Source organism: Miniopterus schreibersii, assembly GCF_964146895.1.
Source record: "Miniopterus schreibersii genome assembly, chromosome: 4".
Classification (NCBI taxonomy): domain Eukaryota; kingdom Metazoa; phylum Chordata; class Mammalia; order Chiroptera; family Miniopteridae; genus Miniopterus; species Miniopterus schreibersii.
Genome location: NC_138105.1, coordinates 21703378 through 21729414, shown reverse-complemented (window position 1 = coordinate 21729414; position 26037 = coordinate 21703378). Strand labels below are relative to the sequence as shown.

General features: G+C 42.5%; 1 protein-coding gene across 1 annotated transcript in view; it reads right to left on the bottom strand.

The window, feature by feature from the left end:
- TRPC7 (transient receptor potential cation channel subfamily C member 7) overlaps window positions 1-26037 on the bottom strand; it is a 120991-nt gene that overhangs the window by 65312 nt on the left and 29642 nt on the right. Inside the window, exon 3 of the mRNA XM_081136069.1 lies at window positions 17970-18152. Within this exon, the coding sequence (XP_080992195.1) occupies window positions 17970-18152 (183 nt within the window). The remainder of the gene's footprint in view (window positions 1-17969; window positions 18153-26037) is intronic.

Here is a 26037-nt window from a genome sequence, read left to right as displayed (position 1 = left end):
CACACTTGCCACCATTTCCACCCCCCGTGTTCTCCCACTTACCAAAGAGCAGAGCAGCATCATTTAAATAACAGCATCAGACAGTCTCAAAAGGCTCCAGGGGCACCTGGTTCATAGAACATTCCCAGTAGACAATGATAATTTATTGCAATGTCCAGGATTCTGTTTACAATCTCTTCAAATGTTAATGATCAGGAGTGTAATTATGATGGGGAAAGTTCCTGGGCCAGTTGTCGGTTTAATTTAATTTACAAAGCCATCTGGAGCTTTGCAGAATTCTTTTTACATTTTTTTCCAGACCAGATTTGGATAACTTCTAGTCACTAGTTATAACATCAAACATATAACAAAGACACTACCTCCAAGCTCTGAGGATTCAGAGGGAAGCCTGGTGACTGGAGGATGAGCCAAAGGGCTCAAGGATGATGGTGGATTGTGTAATCTCCCCTTCCCTCATCTCCCCCAGAGCAGGGAAAGGGCATTATCTGGCTAGTGAGGATGGGTGTCTGCTAAGAAGTAAGCCTCCTTCAGCTGGACAAGAGGCCAGACCAGTGGCTGCCCACTATGTTTAGAAAAAAAATCCCATTTCTTCCTGTGTCTATAAGACTTTCGGTAATCTGGTTCTTGCCTGATTCACATCACCGTGAATCAGCCCCATTGACCTCCTCACTATTCCTGAAACACACCAAGGACTTCCTTGACCACCCTGACCAAAACAGAAGTCTTCCCCTCTGCTTACCACTCAGTACCTTTCTGTCCTCTTACCCTGCTTTATGTATCTTTATATTGCTTAGCAACCACCAGACTGTGTGTTATGCATTTATTGTCTGTCACTGTACTGGAATGTAAGCTCCATAAGGGCAAGAACTGTTTTTATTGCATAGAACCCAGAACAGTGTCTAGTACATAGTAGACTCTCAATAAATATATGTTGAATGAATGACTCATGCAGCTCATCTCTTTAACTCTACAGTGCACCCCCACAAATGGGAGCTCTAATACTTCTTTCATTCTGCATTTGATGGCAACTCTGCAATGTGACCTTGACTTTACCATCGAGAGGTGGGATCTATTCCTGCTGCCTTTGAAGCTGGGCTAGCTCTCATTTATCTATTTTAATCGATAGAACATGGCACAAGTAATGCTGCAAGACTTTCCAAGACTGGGCCTTAGAGATCCTCAGTATCTACCTTCACTCCTGGGAAAGCTCCGTATTGGAAGGCAACTGCTATGTGAGAGAGCAGCTCCTGAGACCACTATGCTGTTCAGAAGCCCAACATAGCCAGGTGGAGGGAGGGAGAGAGGGAGGAAGGGAAGAAGGGAGAGAGGGAGACAGACACATCATATGAAGGAACATTGAGATGCCAGTCATATAAGTGAAACCTTCTGGTGTCTTCCATTCCAGTCCAAAAAACAAATGAATTCAGCTGAGCTAATGACTCCAGACGATGTAGCACATTAGAACTTCCCACTTGAGCACTGCCTGATTTCCTGACCCACAGAATTGTAACCAAATAAAATGAGTGGTTTATTAAAGCCACTAAATTTTATGCACCAAAAGATAAGTTGAACACGTCTCTCTAGTTTCCAGTCCCCAGCACTTCATCTGGTTCTTCCTCTGTGGGGCAAGAGCTCCCTCCTCAGTCCTCACCTCTTCACTGCCATGATGCTCCCCTCTGCTCCTTTCCTTTCCCAGGAGAAGAAGCACCCCTCCCTCCTAATCAGAGCCGGTGCTCACCAGTGTTCTTGATCTTCCCTATGGCCTTTGGACCATCTGAAATCGGGCTTCTGAACTCCGCTGCAGTTGCTCTCAAAATTGTGTCAATTTCCTCTGGTTGTCAGATCCACCACTCTGCTCTGTGTCTGTCTTCCCTCTGACAGCTCTGTAGTCCAGATGCCTCCTGCCGCCTGCTTAGCCATAAATGCTTCCTCCCCTGACCCCTCTGTATCACTGGTATCTTAATAATCTGCCTGGGAGATGAGTCTGTCTTGTTTCCTAGGCTGAAGTCTGATCATGGGAGAGTAAGTGGCATTTCACCTTCCACCTCCTGAGGAGATGGCCAGGGGGCTCTGTGAGCCAGGTGGTCCTGGCTCAAGAGTAAGGTCACAGTTTTGGGGGTTTTTAGGGATTGTTCTGAAGACTACATGCTGGCCTTTTCTTGGGATCAAGGTCCAGAGAAGGGGAGGGGCTGGAGGAGGGTATCTAGTGTTGGAGAGAGACTTTCCCAGACTGGAAGAGTGGAGTGGGCCTTAGGAATTCCCCATGGGGTGTAGACATAAAATTCCACTTGAACTCTCTGCCCAGGAGGTACAAGGACCCAGAAATGGGGTCATTCCAGAGTCCTGGGGGGATTGACCAACCCCAAGGGGCTTCTTTGTGAAAGGAGAGCGTCCTGGCACCAGTTTGGCTTAGAGATCTTGCTTCATTGGAAGTTCCATGAGGGAAGGGATTCTTATATGTTTTGTTTTTGTTAATTATTTTCTCAGCACCTAATATAGTATTTAGCTCATCATAGTGCACAAAACAAAACTCTTGAATGACTAAAATGGAGTCGCAGCTTGGGGCAGATGGTGCTGGTCATGGCATGTTAGGACATCAGGTACTAATAAGGAGGACACAGGCCATGAGCCCTTCTTTGGGCACACACGTGAGTCAACAGGACTGGTATGACACAGAGGAGGATGCCCCAGAGTGACTGGGACAGACTTTCCTTGAAAAACTCTGGAATAACTGAGCCAACTTTCACATGCTTTAGAAAAATTAAAAAATGATAAGAGCCAACTGTTATTGAGCATTTACGATGCATCAGACATTGCATTGTTCTAAGTGATTTTCATGTATTTAATCCTCACAAGACACAGACATAATTATTAGCTTAAAAATCCCCCCCCCCAAAAAAAAAGTGAGGAAAGTGAGGCCCAGAGAAGTTAAGTAACTTGTCTAAGGTCACAGTCAAGATGTGAACCATAGACACTCTCACTCTAGAGTTTCATCTATACCAAGTAGCAATTAAAATGTGAGATTTCTTACCCCTGAAGCAAAGTCATAGTGGTTATACCTGTTTCTTCACTAGTTACATATTTAATATATATACATAATGTATAATATGTCTAAAATTTAATAATATAAAATAATTCCAATAGATAAGGTTAAGGTTAGAAATAGAGAATTTTTTTCTAGTAATAGAGTGTAACAACTTGGAGTGTGCTATGACTTGCCTGTGACCCAGGCAGTATGTAGCCAATGACCTAAGGTTAGAAATAGAGAATTTTTTTCTAGTAATAGAGTGTAACAACTTGGAGTGTGCTATGACTTGCCTGTGACCCAGGCAGTATGTAGCCAATGACCTAACTAGTACCTGCTATGGATCAGAATAATTCCTGAAGGATACATTTGTAATTTTCCAGTATCCCACACTTAACCAGTACTTAATATGTGCCAGAAATTTATAGGCCAAGTAGTAGTAGTATTCCTACTTTAGAGACAAAGGAAAAGTGAGGTTAAGTGACTTGGCTAAGGGACTCCAGGCTGCCTCACTCCAGAGCTTGTGATTCTAACCACTACTCCACAAGAGTCTTTGTTCCACATGTTGAAAGGTCTGTGTTTCAGCAGAAACATGCATTGTTTGATGATCTTGGAGTCAGTTATTTCAGGAAGAAGTCTTTAACATCCATGTAAAGAACCTTCAGGATGTGTGTGCACTGTTTATAAATATAATAACTAAGTACAATTATAAAATAATATTATGTGCATGCATATATCCCTGCCCTTATTGTACACTGCTAGTTTTCTCTGGGCAGTGGTCTGTTATCACCGAAGGATCTGTAACTGGTGCTAATGGATTTGGTTGTTGGAACTTTGTCACTGAATTTTTGCATAATGGTTACTGAAAGCAGCTTCTAAATTAATGAACATTTTAACATCTCCTTTTTGCCTATTGAGTGAGGGTCTTCATTAGAAAATCAAGTATTATTTTGCGCCCATTAAAAATAATCTGGAGAAACTGGATAAGAAGGGGTAGTTGAAGATCAGATGAGAGGTTTAGTGTCTCTGAGAATCTCGGCTGCATTAGTTTATGCAGGCAGCCCCCTCCAGTTTCTGGCACTGCTCTGCCTTCATGCACAGGGCCTGTGGAATTGAGCAAGAGCTCCCAGCTCTGCGGTTCACTTGCCCCCTGCCTCCCTGCTTTGGGAATTCCTCTGGCAGCCTGCTAGGCAGGGATGGCTGGTCTTGGCCCTGTGGTCCCCAAGCACAGTGTGGTAGTTAAGAACAAAGGTTTTGGGACCAGGGATTAAGTTGGAATCTTCGCCCTGCTTCTTACCAGCTGCTTAACTTCCCTTCACTTTCTCTCCCTCCTTCATCAGTAAAAAGGGGAATATGTGCCTGAGGCTGCTATGAAGATGTGGCTGGCATGCACATGAAGAGCAGGGACAGGGCTGGCACTCAGTGAGAGAGAGCTACTCTACAGCACCTCCTTTCTGAGCATCTCTGTCAAGTCCTGATTCTTCTCTCCTTGTCCTCCCCCAACCCCTCTCCTCATCCATGTGGGCCCAGGTCTTTACACTGCCCCATCCTACCACAAAGTCCTCCAGGCTCCTAGATGGGCTACAGTTCCCTTCCTCACCTAAGTGAAATCTCTGTTAGGACAGCTTAGGATATGAATAAAACCATTTATCCTGTGGTTGGTAGCCAGACCCTCACAGAAGCTTCTCAATTGAACTTTTGCCCTAGATTGCAAAGTCCTGTTTTCACCTCCAAAATGACCATTACAGAGATTCCTCCTTTTAGGAGCACAGCCACCACCTCACTTTAGGCCCTCATCACCTCCCACTGGACTCTTCCAAATAGCATCTTAGTTAGTCCCATTCTCATGTACACCATCAAACCTTGCTACTAGAACTGTCTTACAGAAGCAAGGCTACCTACAGTCATGACTTCCACTGATTTGGACACAGACTGGTAGAAAGTTCTCTGTTGCACAAGTGCTGTACTAATCAACAAGGAAAAGATAAAGGCTCCAGTTTGGAAATGCTAAAGGATGGCGGTGGTGTGGTATAATGAGTGGCTACGGGGAGGCGGAATTCACAGAGAAAACGCTCATCTCCCCAGTGAACAGAGGGATGCATTTAAAAGTATGCATAACATAGTATTTTACACCCACTGAATTGGAGAGAAAAATCCTAATAATACCTGATGTTTGCAAAGTTCAGTTGTATAATACTGTTGATATAAAAAACAGTGTAGCTATTTGAGAAAATAATTTTATAGTGTGTTTCACAAATATTTGTGTTTTTTGACCCAGTAGCCTCATTCTCAGAAATTCAGTGTTAGCAAACAGAAAAAAAGGAAAGAAAGTACTGTGTGGTGATAATAGTAAAATAGAATATGTGTGAAAAGTGAACAAATGTTCACCAGTAGAGATGATATATAAATAATGGTACATCAGTCTTATGCTGACAGAAAAATAATAATTATAGAAAAAATAGAAAAATGTTTACCTTCTGATGCTAGGTGAATCAAATCACAAAATAACTTTATAAGTATGTAGATACATGTCTGCACATGGGTAAGAATTGAAAGAATGTAAACAAATGAAGACTGACATGGGGCATATGATTGTAGACGATTCTTTGCCTTTTAAATATTTTTCTTGTTACAATGCTGTTTGTGCAGTAAATACAATAAGTAGATTTATAAAGGCAAATGTAAGGACAACCTTGAAGGTTCTTTTCTATTATGGAATTTATGGAAATAAGGCCCTTCAGCACATCTTCATAGCCCACCACAGCCCCTCACAGCCTCCCTCTTCCCCAGCAGGTCAATTTCCTTCAACCCCATGCTCCTGATCCCCCACCTCATTTCCCCCCTTCTCCTCTCCCTCCTAACTTCCTAAATGCCCTCACCGACATTTGTAATTCTCCAAACATTGTTACACCTTTGTGCTTCCCATACTGTGTTCTCCATCTGCAGTGTCTTCATTCTCATTTTCTTTTGAGCTTCAACCCACCTTTCAGACGCTGACTCAGAAGCTACCTGCCTCCCTCCTTGAAGGTTTCCCACATCATTTTTGCCTGAATTACTCTTTCCTTTTCTTGTTGGATAAAAGGCTGGATTCGGTCTGTGTAGCCCTTTGGGATGTAAGCTCCTGATGGTAGGGCTGGGTCCCACTTGTCTTTTCATGTCCACAGATTTAGCTGCTAATAGGTGTCACGTGAGTATTCCTTTCTTGAAGCTTGTACGTCTGCCTGTGCAGTGAGAGCTAACATCAGAAGGGGAGCAAGCAAAGCAGTCAGATGATGACATATCAGATGATTTATTATAGAATAATTAGTATAAAAATTAATTGATTTGTAATTTCTTCAGGATGCAATTTGTGACCAAATTATTACTAATTTTATTAATCAAACGATATTTTGCATTTAACTGACCTTTCCTTCTTCCTCTCCTCCTCCCTTCCTTCTTTTTAAATAAAATAAAGCCATTAGTCATTATCCGAGTTTCCATGGCCTTGATGCCAATAGTTGTAGGAGTTCAAGAATGATACCTAATGCCTAGTATCTAGTAGCTTCTTATGGGCTACTTTTCTGCTTATATTATTTTGATTCTCAAGAGAATCCTCGAGAGTTTCCTCAAGAGCATTTAGGAATGCATCTCATCTTGAATGTGGGATTTTCTTGTATTTCAGAAAAATAAGAACTGCATTCATTCAATTATCAAGTTCAATAAATATTTTTAAGAATCTTTTTGACTGGGTCTGCTCTAGGCTAGGGTTATGGTGGTGAACTGCTGCCACAAAGTTTACTGTGTTGGGGGCAATATACAATAAATAAACAAATGAAACAAATGATATTTACTATGAAAGAGGACATTAGGATAGGGAGTGGTTGATGAGGGAGGGAGCAACATGGTGGCCACACGAAGATAAGGTAGCCAGGAGGGTCTTACTGGGAAAGAGACAGTTGGTCTGAATTTTGAATGATGAGAAGGATCCAGTTAGCAGATAATTGAGGGAAAGGGATCAGTAAGTTCTCTGGGGTGGGAACTAGTGTGGAATGTTGAGGGAACAGAGAGGCCCAGATAAAACCTTATCCAGAAAGTCCCCTCAGCCCCTGGGGCTACTGTGACCACAAATGCCTGAGAAGATATGCCCTTCCCTTGGGGGCAGCCTGCAGCTAATGACTGAGTGATACAGGTGTACGAAAGGCGAGTCCCTTTGCCTCAGTATGGGCCATTGTCTGTAGTGCTCCTCACACTCCAGAGCTCCTCCATAAGATGAGACTGAAGTTAGGCTTCACTGAAACCTCTTATCTTCTTCTCCTGCTCCATCCTGCTTCTGCCCTTCATTGCAGGTTTCCCCAGAGATCACTCACTTGCACAGGGACCCTTGTTTCAGGCTGCTTCTAGCAGTGAAGATGATTAGACTGTTAGCTCCCTGAGGGCAGAGACTGTGCCTCTCTCATTCACTTTTAGATGTAAGATTTAAGCAGGGGCATGACACAATCCAGTTACTTAAAAATTGCTCAGATTATTACTTGTGTGTACGTGTGTATGTGTGGGGTGGGGTGGAGAAGAAGAGGGGAGGAGGGAGAGGGCAGAGGTAGGTAGACCAGTTAGAGGCTGTTGCAGTCATCCAGGCGAAATAGGAGTATGGCTGTATTATATAAATGAGAGCATCTCTATTAAGCAAAGATTTTCACCTCAATTTTACTTACAAAACTCCCCTGCCATCAAGAAATCAGCAAGTGACCTTAGGCAGATGAATGTTGATAAAAGAATAATGAGTTATGTATATAATGGGAGGAATATATAAAAGAACAAATGCTCATTAAGACTCAGAATCCATATAGGAGCATTCAGTACTGAAATAATGAGACAGAAATGTGTAGTTGGTCTTTAGACTAATTATTGAAGTTAGTCAGAGGTCCTTGGGGTGGGGGAACTGTAATTTCTAAGATCATTTGACTCTGGGATTAAAAGAGACAATTTGAAAATGGCTCTTGTCCTTTGTACTTTGGGCTAGTAAGTGCATCTGATTTGTATCTGTTTCTTGGGGGCATTGGGGATTTATGTTCCTCCCTTGAATGCTCTTCAAATTCCTCTCTTCTTTTTAACTCTCAAATCAGTATGTAATAATCTGTCTCTGACTGTCTTAACAAATGCAGCATGTGATGAGTATAATGATAGTTACACAAGCTAAGGCTACTCAGCTTAGAGAACATGATAACCAGGAAGAAGAAAAATGTTTTAAAGGATTATCCATTCATGCAAATATTTATATATTGAAAGAGCTGAACAAAAGGCAGCACAATAACTAAAAAGGCAATAATTTTCTGCCCTGTTGTGACAGCTCATACAATGAGGATGTGAAATCTTTTTTGCAAATGTGCAGTAGTGTCTGCTCTTTAGAGGAAGTTGTGTCAGACGATTCACAGCAGCAGGCCTGAGAAAAGGCTGAGAGGAGGCATCAAGTGCTCTGCTTTTCTCTCTTAAAGCTGAGCCAGGCAGGGTGGGGGGCGGGCCAGCAACTCAGACTAGTACATGGACGGAGACTCTGAGACCCTTTATGGAGTGCCTGGTGATCTGAGCTCCCCTCTGGAGGACGAAGGCCCTGTAGCCCCTCTCTAATAGTGCAGGGCCACCCTGGGAGCCACCCAGCTCTTTGTTCCATCCCTAAGACCGCCAGGCCAGAACCGGTGCCAGTGCTTCTCTGGACAGCAAGAGCTCTTTTCCAGAGTTACAAACCCAAAAGGGACACAGGTCAGCAATGGAGGGAATGGAGATGATGGGCCCATGCTCTGAAGCCAGCCTGGAACACCATCAGAATTCTGTTCTATGGATTTTTAATCACAAAGGGGAATTTGGAGAAGTCTATGGCTTCATACTTTACACCTATCCATTTATTTACTTACCACCCAGCCTGCTCTGTCTTCAAAGACCAAGATGAATGAGGAGAGGTCCCACTTTCTAGGAGCTCAGTCTTTACAAAAATTAGAATCATCAGAGAGCCTTTAAAAACACAATCCCCAGGCTCCCATCCAGAAGAATTGGATTAGAAACTCTGTAGGTGGGACACTGACATTGGTGTTTTTTTACAAAGCTCCCAGGTGGTTCTGTTGTGTAGCTAAGTTTGAGAATTTAGTTTGTTCTAGAGAGAGAAAATGAGTTTGAATTTTATCTAACCTTCCATTTGGTCTAGAGAGATTGCAGAGCATCCTTGGAGAATTACAATCTTTGTCCTCAGGAGTTTACAGTTAAGGGGTTATCGCCCAGATCCTGAAAACTATACTGGAGATTCTAAATGGGATGATATTGTCTTTCCCCTTCCCCCACGGACATTAGAGACAATGTCTGGAGATGTTTTTGGTTGATAACTTGGGGGAGGGTGCTACTGACATCTAGTGGATAGAGGCCAGGGATGTTGCTAAATATCCTATAATCCACAGGACAGTGCCCACAGCAAAAAACTATCTGGTCCCAAATGTCAGTCATGCTGAGGTTGACAAACCCTGGTGTCGTCTTAAGGGTAGTTCTGCTTATAAAGCCAACATGGCAAACAGCTTCCATTAAGTAACATTTAGTATGCACTTACCATGTTCTATCTACATTACATGTGTTAATAAACATTAATTGTTGTTTATTAGGTATTGTTATTTGTTGCCATCAGACAGATAACAAAACTGAGGCCCAGAGAGAAATAACCTGTCTATAGCCATGTGTCTAGAAGAACAAAGTAAGGACTTGGGATTTGAACAGGTGCAGTTGGGCTTCTAGCCACAACATTATACTGTTGCCTAACAGGTCCTATTTTTCTTCTCCTGCTAGTTTTCCAGGCAGAAAAGGGATACATATATACTTGGGTTAGTCCTTCTTAAGATTTGTTGCTTGAAAAAGCAAAACTTTTTCTATGCAAAAGATAGCTCCTCTGAGCCAGGAGATTAATGGATGTTGATCATTTTTGTGCCATATGGCCAGGCTAGGGTAACGGAAGTGCTGAGAGGAATCCCAAAGAGGACGCTGATTGATGCTTTCAACAGAAGTGGATTCCAACAGCAGCTAGCAGGCATCCTGCTGCGCAGTTTGGGGTAGTGCCTGACCAGCCAGACTGTGTTTCTGACAACTCTGATCTTCTTAACTCTGAGCATCTGTTCAAACGATGCCTCAGCAGGAAAACACAGTGGGAGAATGTCTGTTCAAGGCATGTGAGCTTCTGACTCCCCTTTAGGTGTCCTTCAGAAAGCCCTGATGTCCCCAGGTCCCCTTTGCTCACTGGTCCTGCACAGATGGAGGAAATGAAACTGAACCCCAGCAGAGGTCATCTGCTCTCTCTGGTGTCCCAGCACTGGGGTGAGGAACTTCAGCCAATTGTACATCTACTGCAGGGCCTCATTGTCTTTTAAGACAGATTTAGGCCAGGAGGCACTTTAGGGTTGGAGCAGTGTCTGCCTTATTTGGGAGGCCCCTGCAGGCCAGCAGGTTAAGTAACTTACCTAAAGCCACATATTTAGTAAGTGGAGAAACTGAGTAACAGGCTCCTACCATAATACTACATTGCTACCCAACATTTTTTTCTTCTTGGAGTTCTTCCAGCTAGAAAAATGAACCCACATATTGCATGAATATAAAATATGCACAAGATGCTGATTTTTGGAAGAAGCAAAGGGACTAGTGCTGGGAATAGATGCCGTGGCCCAGCTTTAGACAGAGTAGTGGTGTGAGTGGACTTGGCCCCCCACCTCCTTCCCTATAAGCTTACCCCTTCCTCCTGGACTTTCTTCTCTGAAGGGAACCTTCTGGGTACTGTGCCCCATGGGCATACTTTGTGTATTTCTGGGTCTCATGTCTAGGAAACAATCTTGAAATGAAGTTGACAGCAGAGAATTGAGGTTCGTGGAAGACACTGACTTGGTGTGTTAACTAGTTTTTCGTAGAGATTTTCCATTTTTATTAAGAACACCGGCTATTGTCAAAGAATTTACAGTCTTGTCTTAGCTAGGCTGTTGGACCTGTTCAGCTCTCTCTTCTCACATCTCCCACAGAATTTTTCCTGAACTTTTTTTTAACTTTTTTACAGTCTGCCTTCTACCTATTTGCAGAGAAGTTAAGGCCATTAATATGAATTCCCTCAGCTTTTCTCCTTCTGGTAGTCATTCGCGCTATTTGCCAAATAGCTCCATTTTTCTCTCCCTTCAAATGCACGGCAGGGTTATACTTCCTGGCCCTTCATGTGGTAGGGTGAATGATGTGACTAATTGTTGACAACAAGTTGTAAGCAGAAACTGTGTGTGTTACTTCCAGGTGGCAACATTGAATTACTGGTGTGAGTCTCTCCAGAGCTGGACTTCTCTTTGGCAGGGTGGAAACATTTGAGATGGTGGCTAGTCTGTCAGCTTGGTTTCCTCAGTGAATTCTGTTGCCAGATGAAAATAGGGTGAGCAATAAATAAACCCCCTTTTGTTAAAAGCCACTACAGCTTTGGTTTTGCTTGTCAACACAGCATTACTTCACCTGTCTTGATTAATATCCTGTGCCAGGACTAGCTATCTCTCCATCTATCCTAATCTTTACTGATTAAAGTCCTCCAATGGCTTCTTAATGTTAAAAGAAGAACAGAAACAAAATCATTTATTCTGGTCTACAAGCCTCTGCAAGGTGTGGTTCTTGTCTGCTGTTGTAGACTCATTCCACTCCCCATGTCTTCTAATTCAGCCACATTAACCTTCTTTCCGTTCCTCTTATATGCTATGTTTCCTCTCACCACAGGGCCTTTGAACATGCTATGAATGTCTTTTTTCTTCCAGAAATGTCCTCCCTACCTTGAGTTAATTTTTTTTTAGAGCAAGCCTGAGTTCCTCAGAGGAGTCTTCATTGACCTCCCTGACTAGGTCACATCTACCTTTAGAAGTTATATATCATGTTTTCCCTTTTATAGTGCTTACCTCAATTATAGTATTAGTATTATAATTTATTGGTGTGATGTTTTGATTAATATTATGGCTGACTACATGTTATTTTTATTCACCACCGTGTCCCCAGTGATTAGCACTATACACTTTGTAGTCACTCAGTGAAAGCTTGTCAAATGCATGAATGAGGATATACAACCATGGTGGACACTTTGGTAACCACTGGCCACATGTCACTATTAAAAGTTAAATTAATTGCTCCACCGGTGTGGCTTGGTATTTAAGCGTACACCTATGAACCAGGAGGTCAGGGCACATGCCCGGGTTGCAGGCTCGATCCCCCATGGGGGGCATGCAGGAGGCATCCGATCAGTGGCTCTCTCTCATCATTGATGTTTCTATCTCTTTCTTCCTCTCTCTGAAATCAATAAAAACATGTTTTAAAAAATTTAAATTTATTTAAAAATAGTAATAATTCAGTTCCATAATCACATTAGCCTATCTCAAGTGCTAAATAACCATATGAGGTTAGTGGCTACCTTACTAGAAAGTAGAAAATTTTCCATCATAACGGAAAATTCTGTTGGATACTGCTGGCAGGATCAAATCCAAGTGTCTATGCATAACATGCAGTGCCCTCAAGGATCTGGTCCTGACAAGCATTCCAGTCTTTTTATTTCCTACAGCGATACAGCTATAAGGAAACATCCCCGCTAAACATGCTCTATACGCATGCGACCCTTCCTTCCTCTGGTGTCTATGACTTTTCAACTTTTACCTCTCTCTGCCTAAGTTGTCCTCCCTCACCTCTTGGTGCCTAAGTTGTCCTCCCACCCAGCACCTCTCATCCTTTAAGCCCTATCTCAAAGATTTCTCCTTCTGAGAAACATTTCCTAAGATCAGACTGAACTGGTCAGTGCTTCCTCTGGCCTCCATGCTGCCCCCATTCCATTCCTGTGTGCCTTGGTTAGGTAGGATTGTAACCCTTTGTTCAGACATTTTCTCCATTGCTGCATGAACCTCTCAGGGGTAAGGCCTGGGTCTTGGTCTACTCAGTCTTCTCAGTGCTCAGCACAGAGCCGGTGGTGTAGTAGACATCAGTGAGTGAGTGTTAAATGATGAGTGAGTAACTGAGTGAAACTTACAGGGGATATTATTTTCTTAGTACAATAATGTGAAGAAAGGTAACTGTGTTACTGAGTAGGGCTAGTGAGAGTTTCTCCTTGCAATCCTCTCCCTTCCCATGGTCATGTCCAAGGTCTTTTATTTCATGGGAGACTAGCTTTCTGAGCGAGGAATCACCAGGAGCTTGACAGAGTCAGGAAAGGGCACCTCAGAAATTCTAGAGATTGGAAGGCTTGGTGGAGTGGAGCTGCTGCTTGAGGGAAGTGGGAAGTCTCATTAGTTGGAAGGAAAGGTGGCTGGCACCATGATTAGATTCCCCACACCAAGCCACATGCCAACATGCTAGAACTGGGCCCCTTGGAAGTCCGGAAGAGCTAACTGTGATGAACTCTACTCTGCTTAGCTAGTGAAATGCAGAGGCTACTATGCTACAGTCATAGCATTCTTGTCTTTACCTCACCCACCACAGCTGATGGCTCTTTGAGGGCAAGGCTGTGTCTTGTTCTCAGGATCCCCAGCAGGCTGATCAGTGTCTGTAGATCTTATAGGTGGTAGCTAAAAGAACTTGTCAGATTCAACTAACCACCCTTACTGGTGATATTGCCTGATGTGAGACGTGCTTTCTGCGGTGGGAGTAATATAATTTTGGACAAGATATTTATGTTTTCCTTTTTTTGGTATCAGACCTTTGTTTTGTTACATCCAAAGGGGTCTGTATCTCCTTTAAAGGTGGAGTTAAGACCCCTGTTGTGCGAAACAGAACCTTCTGGGTCTCTTTGTCCCACTCTTCTTTGGCAGTTGAGCCTGGAGGAAGCATGCCTACAATTCTGTGAGTAGGACATTTACCGATCATCATTAAGACAGACTTGGAGTCAGGAAGAAGGCAGAAATGATGTAGGGGAAAAAACAACCCTGTAAGCGTAGAGACGAAACAATAAAGAGGAGAGAGAGGGAGGGATGAAAGTGAAGGGCCCAGATGTGTGTTCTCGGACAAGTTGATAACAGCACCAAGGATTGTGTCTGGGTTCTATGACTGGTCACTCAGCAATGACCACATTCCAGACACTGGGCTCCCTTTATAGGTGCAGCCTGGGCCCAGCTGAACCTAAACAGATTCAGAGACTGTTGTGTCTTCCCAGTCGGTGGGGCTGGAAGTCCCCTAAGCATTTATTCAGAATTGATATGCAAGTGAGAAAAGGGCCTTTAAAAAGGACATTTGGGCATGGCTCCCTGGGGACAGAGATAGAAATGGAGAAGACAGTAAGATGTCTGTTATTTAGATTGACCCTGGAGGGGAATACTAAGGCCTGTCTATGTATTCGTGTGTGTGTGTGTGGGGGGGGGGGGGCTGCAGGCCAAATCTGGAGGAATTGTTTCCTTTATCCATGAGACACAAGTGGAGTTGCTTCTGAGCATAAATTGACTCAGCATGGGGAGAGAAACATACTTGCTTCTTCATGTGGCAAGTTTGGGTTCTGAAGTGACTATGCCTTTAAAAGCTGGGATGGACTGAGATGAGTAAAAGAAATGTCATTCTAAGCCAGTGCAGTGTGTGTATTAACATTCCTTATTTATACCGGCAGGATGGTGAGCCTGTGTCTGTTCGAGGCATGCATACTTTATCCCACTTGATTCTCATAATCCTATGAAGTAAGCATTATTATCCAGATTTTATAGATGAGGAAAGTGAGGCGGAGAGGCTAGTGACTTGCTCAAGTTACCCTGATAATAAGTAGTTGGACCAGGATTAACCTCAAAGGGTACCCTCTTAGCCACTTCTCCAACACTGCCTTCCAGGCACAGGGGCTAATATTTCAGATGGCACATCCACCTGGGTTATTGGGGAGGCTGAGTTACCTTCTTTAAAATAGAAGTTGTGGAGAATAGCCATATCCTCTTAGGCTTTTGGTCTTTTGGGAGGAATTTTAGGCTGTAAGGATAATGTCCTTACACAGGGGGACATTTCTAGCATTGTCTGGGGAGATATCAAAGGATAAGCTAGGGGATGTTTATGGGGATAGAAGGACCCCTAGAGTCCCAAGGAAGGGGACATCACTGAGTTATAGCACTGATGCTTTGCTGAGGAGCTGCACAGAACATTACAGTTTCTAGATCATTTCCTTTCATGTCAGTTCATGTCAAAGTTCACAGAAAGCTCTGAATCAAAAACTTATATGCCCATTTTGCAGATGGGGAATGAGGTCTGGAGAGCTCCAGAGACTTGCCCAAGACCACATGGCTAGTAAGTGTAAGAAGCATGCTAGAAATCTCCTGACATCTACTTCATGATTCCTTTTTCTTTACCAAGTGTTCCCTGTGCCAAGGTGGGGTGATTGTCTTTATTTAACTGAGGCTGGCATTATGACAGAGCCAGCCAGGGGACCAGACCTGAGGGTGGTGCCTAAAGAGAGGCAAACATGCAAGTGAAAGACAGGATCCAGGGCGCAGTACCAGCCACAGGGCAGTGCCCACTTCATTCAGATCTATGTACTTCATAGATCTTTAGGCTGATCCTATATTAAGAGTTTTCCAGACTGTTACATGGACAACTAGTTTCACCAGATACTCCATGAGAAATACAGTTCTGCAGTTAAGTAGTACATATTGTCCCCTTCTTTTAGAGTAGTAGTGCATATTAAAGGCTCTATAATGTCTTTAAGCAAAGAAATCTGTCTAATTGGAACACAAAACCTTTTCTTAAGGTCACACCTATTAGCAACCCATGAAACTGTCAAGAACAACTAGTTTGTTTTAATCACTGAATTAATGGTTTGCTTTGATATCACGTGGGCAGAGCATTAGGAATTTTTTGTAGATTTATATTTCAGCCTTAAGACTCATATATATATCAGGTGTGAGGGGCAGTGTATTTGTAAATAGGCCTTGGTGCTAGTCATTTCATAACTCAGAGACCCAGGATTAGACTGTGTCCAGGCAAGCATGCTAAAGTTCATAAATTAAAACAGAAATCTCATTATAATATTAATAAGTCTTTAATATTAGGCATTTTCACTGGTAAATCATAATAGAATAAAAGTCAAGGAAAACTATGAGTCTGCCTGCTGTTGCTGATGACATACATGGTTTGGGAGAATTTACCCACTGGAGGGAGGTCTTTGAATGAGCAAGGCTGACATTTTATGCAGGTCATTTATTGTCATCCTAATTATGGATTGCAGCAGACACTTGACATTCATGATGGGTATTTCCTGAGACCTTCCTAACTGCCTAATTGGCAAATACCACTGGAGTAAATGATTTCCCTCGTAAAACCTCTTTATTCTGACCAGAACCATCATGTTCATGGAGTGGTTCACTTTTTCTTCTTGTTCATCGCTGTGGCTGTTTGGGACTTGGTAGTTAACAATGAGAGGGAACATGTAGCTATGAGGTGGTGACGAGACTTCTGGACTAGCTGACTAATCTACCTTCAGTGATAGTTTTGCTAAGATATGTGGATTTATGTTTTAGAAAAATGGTGAATGCTTGTATTTCATGGACTGTTGCAATTGCTCCTGAATAGCCAAAACTGTGAATGTAAATCTGCAAATGCTAGTCATCTCCTGATTCTTTGGGGTTTCAAAGACATCTTCACCTTTTACTCTGTGCTGGGAGGGAGCGGGATGATCTGGCTGGGTGACTCAGGAAATGCTGGTGGTTCTTTACCATTGCCAGTTTCACAGTAGGGTTTGTTTGAACTTCAAGGCCATGAATGTGTCAGCAGCTTCAGGAAGGGATGGCAGTGCTTTGATGTAAAACCTCAGTGAGCTCTTGGGATAGGCTAAAAAGTGAGTTTCCCTGAGCCAAGAAAATAGTATTGTATTTCAAATTGTAGCCTGACTCCTCTCCTCCCATCACTCTATACTTTTAAATATTTATCTAAGGTCACCTTTTCCATGATTTATCAGTTTTATATTTGGGACTCAGAGCCTTTTTTAAAAAGCTGTTTTTCTTAGAATTTTTGATTATTATTAAAAGTAAAAGGGCAGGAAGGTTTTATCAAACTTAGAAGCTATCTCTAGATGAATTCCATAGATGTACGTGGTTTGTTGAAGGACGGTTCACCCCACACAAATTTAGACAATCAGACAAGAGGAGAAATGCTTAGAGGCTGTTTTGGGGGCATTGAAAATATGCTCAGTATTGCCCCTTTGAAATAATGGGGGAAAACCCTGAAAGACTGATTAGCCATCCTGCATCTGTGGAAAGCACTTTGATATTTAAACACATCTTTGGATCTTTGATCTTTGGAGCTCTGCTGTTTTCATCAGGATGAATGATGTCATCTAACGTAAGAGCAGATTCTAAAGAACCCAGAGTACATCTAAATTGGAACCATAATTGAGTTTTGCTTCTTAGGACCTCAGTCTGACCAGCCACTGTGGGCCTGAGGGCTATTGGGTGTCAGTGGCCATTAGAAAAGCTTGCTCTTGTGAAAGCCAACTGGAGTTTTCAAATACTGTGGACTTTCATGAGCCTGAGGAGTAAAATTCCTCTAAGCCTCCCAGAACCAGGGATCCCACAAAGTCTCTACACCAAAGCATTTTGTACACAACGGTTCCCCAGGCACATGAGAAAGTGCAGTACATACTGCTGTACAACCTGAGTAATATGTTTCCCATGAAAACGCATGAATTGGCCTGCTCACTGATGGGAACACTGTGACATTGGCCCTGCCAGTGGTTTGGATGCTGGAAATCCTGTTTTGTTCTTGAGGCTCAGAGCCTGTTTATGGAATGACTATTATGGTATCTCTCTCCTGGTAGGCTGGGGATCAGGAAGGGGGTTGGTGAGAGGGCCTCTGAGCAGTTCCCTGTCTAGAGAGAAGTTGGGTATTGGTGTTGCCACTATTACCTTGCATGAACATAAAATAAGCATGAGTACAAAGCTAGGCCAGCAGCCCTGTGAGGTGGGAAGGCCAGGAGAGGTGGGAAGCTTACCTTCTTGACTTCGTATTTAATGGCGAGTTTGATCCGGCTCAGACTTGGACGGTGGTGGTCGGACCAGACTTGGAGGTTCACATCACCATTTAAAATCGCTTCCACTTCTTCTGTGTCTCGGCATAGGTCCAGCACGCCCACCACAAAATCCTTGCATTGCATAGATAACTTCCTGTAATCGTTCTAATAGAATAAAGAGAAATCAGGGGTATGTCACACTGAGCCCCACAGGTGGGCTTGCCCAGCATAGCAGTGTCGATCAGCAACTGTCCACCAAGTGTGAGCTTATGGAGAACATTAGAATCAGGGGATGTGCTGGATCCAGAAGCAGGGCAATTTGTCTTGATACACAACCTAGAGGACATCTTCTCTAAGCCAGGATTTGTCAAGGTGTGCTCTATTGGGCCGCCTGTATCAGAGTCACCGTGGGTGCTTGCTAAAACTGCAGATATCAGGCCCTGCAGACTTATCGAGTCAGAATTCCTGGGGATGAGAACCAGGAATTTGTCTTTCAACCTTGATGCCTTCTAAAGCCCATCCCAGGCTCTTTGAAAGCAGCAGCTCTCCCTGCCCAATTCTGAGGGAGGAGTAATAAAGAAATGAACTTCTAAGGCTAGTGGAACTAACACAGCACTCTTTACCACCAGTCTTTAACAGCTGCTCTCCACAGGAAGTTTACTGCAAAGATACAGCTGATATGCTAAATTGGGAAAAAATGTACACAGGTGTGCTTTTCCTTTTACATGCTGGAAAACCTGCTTGTAAATTATCAATTTACAAACCAAATGTAATTTAAATCTAGTAGGATTCTTTCTTACTACAAATCCTTTTGTATGGGGAATCATGGCTCCTTAAATTACTTGCCTGTTGAATAAACAATTTTAGACCTCAACCTTTTTTGTTTTGTTTTGTTTTTTAGTAGGTTGCCTCTGGAGTTCTCTCTTCTCTTCCCTAGGTATACTTTTCAGAATTTTCTTTGAGAGGCTGACTTCCAACTTCTGACAGGCCAACTTCTCTCTCCCCCAGACAGACTGCTTCAATTCCAGATAATGATCCAAAATATGTTGGACAAAAGAATGTTTCATGTCACCCTCATGCCACTGCTCCCCCCAAAATGTCTTCCCCTAGGGGCTTCGTTGTTGGTTTCTTAGTGGAAAGGAGTCTATTCAGAGTTGGTTCAGAAAGGACACAAGAGACAAATGTCACTTTCAGTGCTAATCAATGTCAGCAGCCCTCCACCTGTGATAGTTGATTAGCAGGAGTGCAGTTTTGCTTTTCCAGAACTTGGATTCCTCAGCAAATAGGTGGGGGCTGGGCAAATCACAGAAGCTCAGCCATTTTTCTGAGTTAATGATTCTTGTCTCCTTCCAGCACTGCTGCATCAAAATGTCACTGTGCATTAGAGAAGAGGTAAGTGAATGTTTGTTAGCTAGGAAGAGGAAAAGAATCAAGGAGATGTTTTCAGACAAGAGTGGCCTCCTATTTATATATGTAATTTAGGGAGAAGAAGGGAAATGCTGGAAGAAAAATGATTGCTCAGCTCAGGAAAATTGTCATGGAGGAAAATTCAGGAAAGATGCTTGGAGAGTTTGTGTTTTGGCGCATAGCCCAAAGAGCTGGTGGTGGCACAAAGAGCTGTGGCCCTCCCTCCCTCCCTCCCTCCGTCCCTCCGTCCCTCCATCCCTCCCTCCCTTCTTTCCTTCCTTCCTCCTTCCCTCTTTCCCTTCCTTATTGAGAGCCTATTGTATACTAGGAATGAAAAATTGGTAATGAACAGAACACATGTGGTCATTGAGTAGTGTGGGGGTAGAGAAGGCTAGGGATCCACTCTTATGATTCTGCAAGAGTAATGCTAAGTGAAACTTGCTTAGAGCTTGTCCCAGCTAAGATAATCTGAGACCCCTCAATGAGCCAGAGGTGGGAAGCTCAAGAAAATGGACAAGAAGGGTCATCTCATCACATGGGCCCATTCAACTCTGGCAGTCCTGCTGCTGCAACTCAGTCTCCCTAAATCTCTGGCCCCTACTCTATCAACTTTATGGGCATTTTCTCAAAAACGAGGAGTCTCTGAATATTACTGCCTGTTCCTGGTAAAACACAAACTTCCCTATTAACTAGATAAGACCTTGTCTCTGTGGAAACTCCCTCCTAGAGCTGAATGCATGGATGGATACAGAAAAGTGGAAAGGGCTTGACCCATGCCTTGGCCCAAGCTCCTCATGCTAGGAGCAACTCAGACTGTACTGCCCCAGAGCCTCTGCACATTTCTTGGTTCAGTGCAGTTCAGAATACAAGGCATCATTTCATTAGAGATTTTCACTTTTCTGGGCTTTTTTAGCTAGCCTGACCATAGTACAGGGAGACACACCAGAGCAAGCAGTTAGATTTTTGCTTTCTGTATTAGACACTCTTACTAGAAGGCAGCAAGCCTGGTGTCTACAGATGGCTGGAAGAAATAGAGAATCCGTGTCTGCCTGGAATTCGGAGATGACAGGAATATGGATAGTTGCAGATAGGAGGGTCATGGCTGGCCCAGGCTTATCAGAACACCCTGGGCAATTATGATGATTATGATTTCCTGGGTTATCCCTGAGCTCAGTGAGCCTTCCAAGCCACATTCCTCAACTTAGTTGAGACACACACCCAAGACCTTACAGGTACCCCTTTTAAAAAGAACATTTCTGCAATCTGAACTCTGTCAATCCCAATGGGTGACAGGTGTCCTACCTGTATTATCTCACTCAATCCTTGTAAAAACCTCATGATGGAAGGACTATCAGCATTTTCAACTCACAAATGAAGAAACTGAGATTCAAAGAGATAAGAACACTTTTCCCTATGCAATTGTCCTCCATTACTTATGGGGGATACATTCCAGGATGCCCAGTGGATGCCTGAAACTGGATAGTACGAAATCCTATATATACTATGTTTTTTCCTGTACATACATACATACCTATGATACATTTTAATTTATAAATTAGGCACAGTGAGATATTAACAAAAATAATAAAATAGAACAATTATACAGTAATAAAAATTATGTTAATGCGGCATTATTAAGTAAAGTGAGGTTACTTGAACACAAGCGCTGTGATACCACGACAGTCAGCCTGATAACTGAGACGACTACTGAGTAACAGGAAGGTAGTATACGCAGTGTGGATACGCTGGGCAAAGGGATGGTTCCCATCTCAGGCGGGACAGTGTAGGACAGGGTGAGATTTCAACATGCTACTCAGAGCAGTGCGCAATTTAAAACTTAATTGTGTGTTTCTGGAGTTTTCCATTTAATATTTTTGAACTGTGGTTGATCATGGGTAACTGAAACAGTGGAAACTGAAATCACAGATAAGAGGGCACTACTGTATTAGTCACTTATCTCTGGGTCACTTTCTCACTGTCCCTGAAGAGTTTAACCCCTGTCTCACTGTCACTCTCCCAAAATTACTGCTGCTGTTATTTTTGGTAGTTTCATTGTCTAGGAAGATGACCCTCCCATTACCCTGCTTTCTCATTTCCTTGATAACATATTTTCTAATGACCTATTCTCAGCTCCAACTCTATCACTCATTCTCTTAGTTATTTCTAACATACCCATGACCCTAACTTCAAGTTTCCCTCTCTCTCATCACCACCTCCTATGTCTAGCTCACTCCCTCTGAGACCTGAACTCTAGCAGTCTTTTGATTCCTCCAGACCTACAAGCCATTGGCCATGCTACCTACCTTTCCACTGGTTTTCATTTCTTCTTAGGTCCCTGTCCCCTCCTTACAGAGCCTGTATTTGGCGGGCAGCCGTTGTAACCAGCCCTGTGTATGTTAGGAGCTCTCTTGCCCTCTTCCTATTTCATCCTCCGCACTGGATAAAAGCCCAACCTTGGTTGAGTCTAACTCTCCACCAGCTCTGCTGCTGCCTCTGCACAGTAAGTGTGGCAGAGAACACACGACTGCAGTGACAGGCATGGTGTAAAGTCACTGTCTACAACCTCAGGTAGGCTTGAGTGCCCGTGGGCAGTTTACTTCCCCCTCACCTAAATAAGCATTTCATACCTTTCCCTCTCCTCAGTCTTCTAACACCTCCTCCCTCTCCTAACACTCAGATAAGGACCTTGCTTCCTCTTTTACTTGGGAACTAGAAGTCATCAGAGGAGGAATGCCACGGGCTTACACCATCACATGTTCTCCCTTCATGTGTTTCTATTCATGGACTGTCTTCCCTTTTCTTCCTGTGGATGGACTGCCCCAGCTCCTGTCTATGATCAGCTCCTCCTCTTGTGTACTAGACATCACCCCTTATGCCTACTCAAGTACATGGCTCCTGCAATCTTCTTTTCTTGTGACCCCAGTTCCCTCTCCAATCACTACTCTAATTATCTGTTTCATTTTATAGCAGAATTCTTCAATTGAGTTGTCTACACTGAGTATTTCCAATTGTCCTCCTTGTAGTTTTTCTTATCCCATTTAATAAGGCATTCACCTCTATACCCACTGCCTCCACTGTGAGTGAGCTTATCAGAATCATAAGTGACTTTCATGTTGCTAAATCCAATGGTTGGGGTCTCTCTCAGTCCTCATCTTACATGACCTATCAAGTGCTTGGACAGAGCGGATCACTTCTTCCTTCCTAATACAAGTTCTTTACTTTGCTTCCAACATAACTTGCCTTCTGTGTTCTTCTTCCCAAAGTACTGCCTTTCGCATTTGTTTTTTATTCATTCTCATATCCCTGATGTCTTAATTTTGGAACGCCCAAAGATATGCCCATTCCTTTGAACTCTCTTTTTATCTGTTTATACTCATTGCCTTAGTTGTCTTATTGTCTAAGATCATAAAATACTATCTATATGCTGATGACTCCAAAACTTATATCTTTTAGCTTGGCATTTTCTCCTGAACTCAACTCATATTATCTAATTGCTAGCTTGATATTTCCACTTGGATGCTAAATGGGCATTTCAGACTTAACCAGACTAACTCTGGATCTCATCTTCTCCACCTTAGTCTTCCCCACTCTTTCAGTTGTCCAGGAAAAAAAATCTTGGATTTATCCTTGATGGCTGTCTTCTTCTCTCACCCAACATGTAATTCAGTATTAGGTCCTGCCAGCTGTACCTTCCAAATGTACATATGGTCAGATTCTATATATATATAATTTTATATATTTCCACCAATTCTCTTCTTCTTACCTTTGCCATCTCTTACTTGGACTAATCCAAGAGGCTCCAAACTGGTTTCCCTAATTCTGCCCTGGTCCTCTATAGTGTATTCTCTGTACATCAGTTAGAGGGATACTTAGAAAAAGTAGTTAGACCATGGATGACACTGCTCTGCTCAGACTCTCCAGAGGCTCCCCATCCCCTCAGAGTAAAAGTAGTCATTACACTGTTCTTTGAGAACATGCATTATCTAGTTCTCCATTCTTTCTCTGATTTTGTTTCCTATGGCTGTCTTCTGTCCTCAGTCTACTCCAGCCACCCTCACTCCCTTCTGTTCTTCAGACACACTGGGCACGGGCCTCGTCTTCGTGCTGGCCATTCTCTGTGCTTGGAATGCTCTTTTGCAGGTAGCTACATGGACAGCTTTATCAGCTCCTTCAGATTCTTACTCAGACGTTGCTTTCAACGTATTGAATAGTTTTTGATATTCTTGTACCATTTATTTCTTGTGCTCTGCGCTCAACATAGATGTTAACAGAGATTGTTTGCTTTTCAACTGTTCCAGATTTTCTTTCCTTTTTGGTTTATAAATTTCAAACTCATTTATTATTGAGATGAATCTCTGGCTCCAATTCAGAGGCTAAATCAAAGGATTTAACATGATATGTTGATAATTTTGAATGTTTGGTGCTGAAGCCATTGTTTTGACAACACCAATTCCAAGAAATTATTAGTTTGCTTGACTTTGGTTAAAACCCCCAACTCTCAGACATTTTCAAAGCTACTGTCAAACTTAAATTAGAAAAGAGAGAGAAGCTTATTACTCTCATTGGTCAAAAGTTAAATTAATTTTTCAGACTGATGCTGTAGAGACACCCACACAATACAGGATAATTAACACTTAGTCCTCAAGGGAGACCTTAGAAATTAGATTGAAAAAGAGTGTGGGCCTCCAATGCACTCCTCCTCTGCTCCCTTCAGAGACCCAGTTATGGAGAAGGAATGTTCATTGAAAGCTCCAACTGAAGTACAAAGGGAGAGAAATCACTGTAAGTGTGCATGCTGTCATCCTGCGAGGTTTTCTGCTTTTGACATTTAGGCTAAGTTTGTTTAAGAAATGATTACAATAACAGTTTACAATAAAAGTGTTCTAAGCATTCTAATATTTTATTAAATGGTCACAATTACCCTATAATGCTGATAGTATTATTATTCCTAAATAATGCAAGGACTGAGAATTGGCCATTAGATTAAGCAACTTGGAGGTCATTGATCACTGTGATGGGAGCACATTTGGGAGAATAGAAGGCATGCCTGGTGAGAATTAGGGAATGGGAAGAGAGAGAAGAATTGGAGCCAGTTATATAGAAAGCTCTTTTGAGGAGCTTTATTGCAAAGGAGGGCAGAGAAATGGTAAGAAGCTGATTGGAGAAGTAGGGTCAAGAAAAGCTCCCCCTTCATCCTCTTTCCTTCCCTTCATCCCTCCTTTCTTCTGATGGGAGAAGCCATAATATTTTAAATTTTGATAGGAATGTTTCAGTGGATAATTATGCTGATCCTTAATCTCCTGATATGATATCCGTAGATTATTATATTAATCCAGTAAGTGGTGACAGGTGACTGGATTAGTCTGTATACATAGGAATAAATTTAGATAAAATTGCATATAGTTTGTTTATGGTAGGAGGAAGGTCAACTATGTGGGTGAGATTCTAGACATTTTCTTTCTATTGCTTCAATTTTTCCCCCCAGTGAAATAGGAGGAAAAGTTACCATTTGAAAGTAAGAATTAGGGAGGAGGAGAGGAGGTCTGAAATAGTTTTTAGGAGAATTTTAAGTGAATGGGTTAGGAAGACAGGATATGCTTGCTGGAGGACAATAAGAGCCCATTTGAGGTTCATGATCAGAAATTGAAAATGAGACTGGCTACCCTGGCCAGTGTGGCTCAGTTGGTTGGAATGTCATCTGGTACACTGAAAGGTTGCTGGTTTGATTCCTGGTCAGGGCACATACCTAGGTTGCGAGTTAGATCCCTGGTTGGGACATATACGGGAGGCAACCCATAGATATTTCTCTCTCTCTCTCCCTTCCTCTCTCAGATAAATAAATAAATAAATAAATAAATAAATAAATAAATAAATAAATAAATAATAAAATGAGACTAGTCAATATGGTTGATGTTTTGTAACCACATTCCTGGTGCTAGCATGGAGAAGGTAGATAATTAGATCTTACCAGGATTGTATTTTTGTCAAAGAGTACAACAAATCAAGAGAGGGGCAGAAGAACTGAGATGTATGTGACGAAGATTATAATGATAGTCCATGGAATTGAGGCTGGTATGGAGGGAGACAGGACTTCCAGGGGGGAAGGAAAGTGGAAAGATGCTTAGAAAAACAAGACCCAACTATTATCTACAAGAAACCCACTTTAAAGATAAAGTTGGCAATTTCTTACAAAATGAAACATACTCTTACTATACGATCCAGCAATTATGATCCATGGTATTTACCCAACGGAGTAAAAAACTATGTCCACCAAAATATCCTGCATATAGATGTTTACAGCAGCTTTATTCATAACTACCAAAACTTAGAAGCAACTGACATGTCCTTTAGTAGGGGAATGGATAAATAAACTGTGCTACATCCAGACAATGGAATATTGTTCAGTGCTAAAAAGAAATGGGCTATCAAGCCATGAAAAAAACATGGTGGAAACTTAAATTATATTAATAAGTGAAAGAAGCCAACCTGAAAAGGCAACATACTGTATGGTTCCAACTCTATGACATTCTAGAAAAGGCAAAGCTATGGAGACAGTGAAAAGATCAGAGGTTGCCAGAGATTAGTGAGGAGGGTGGAGCATGGATGATTTTTAGGGCAGTGAAACTACTCTGTATGATACTGT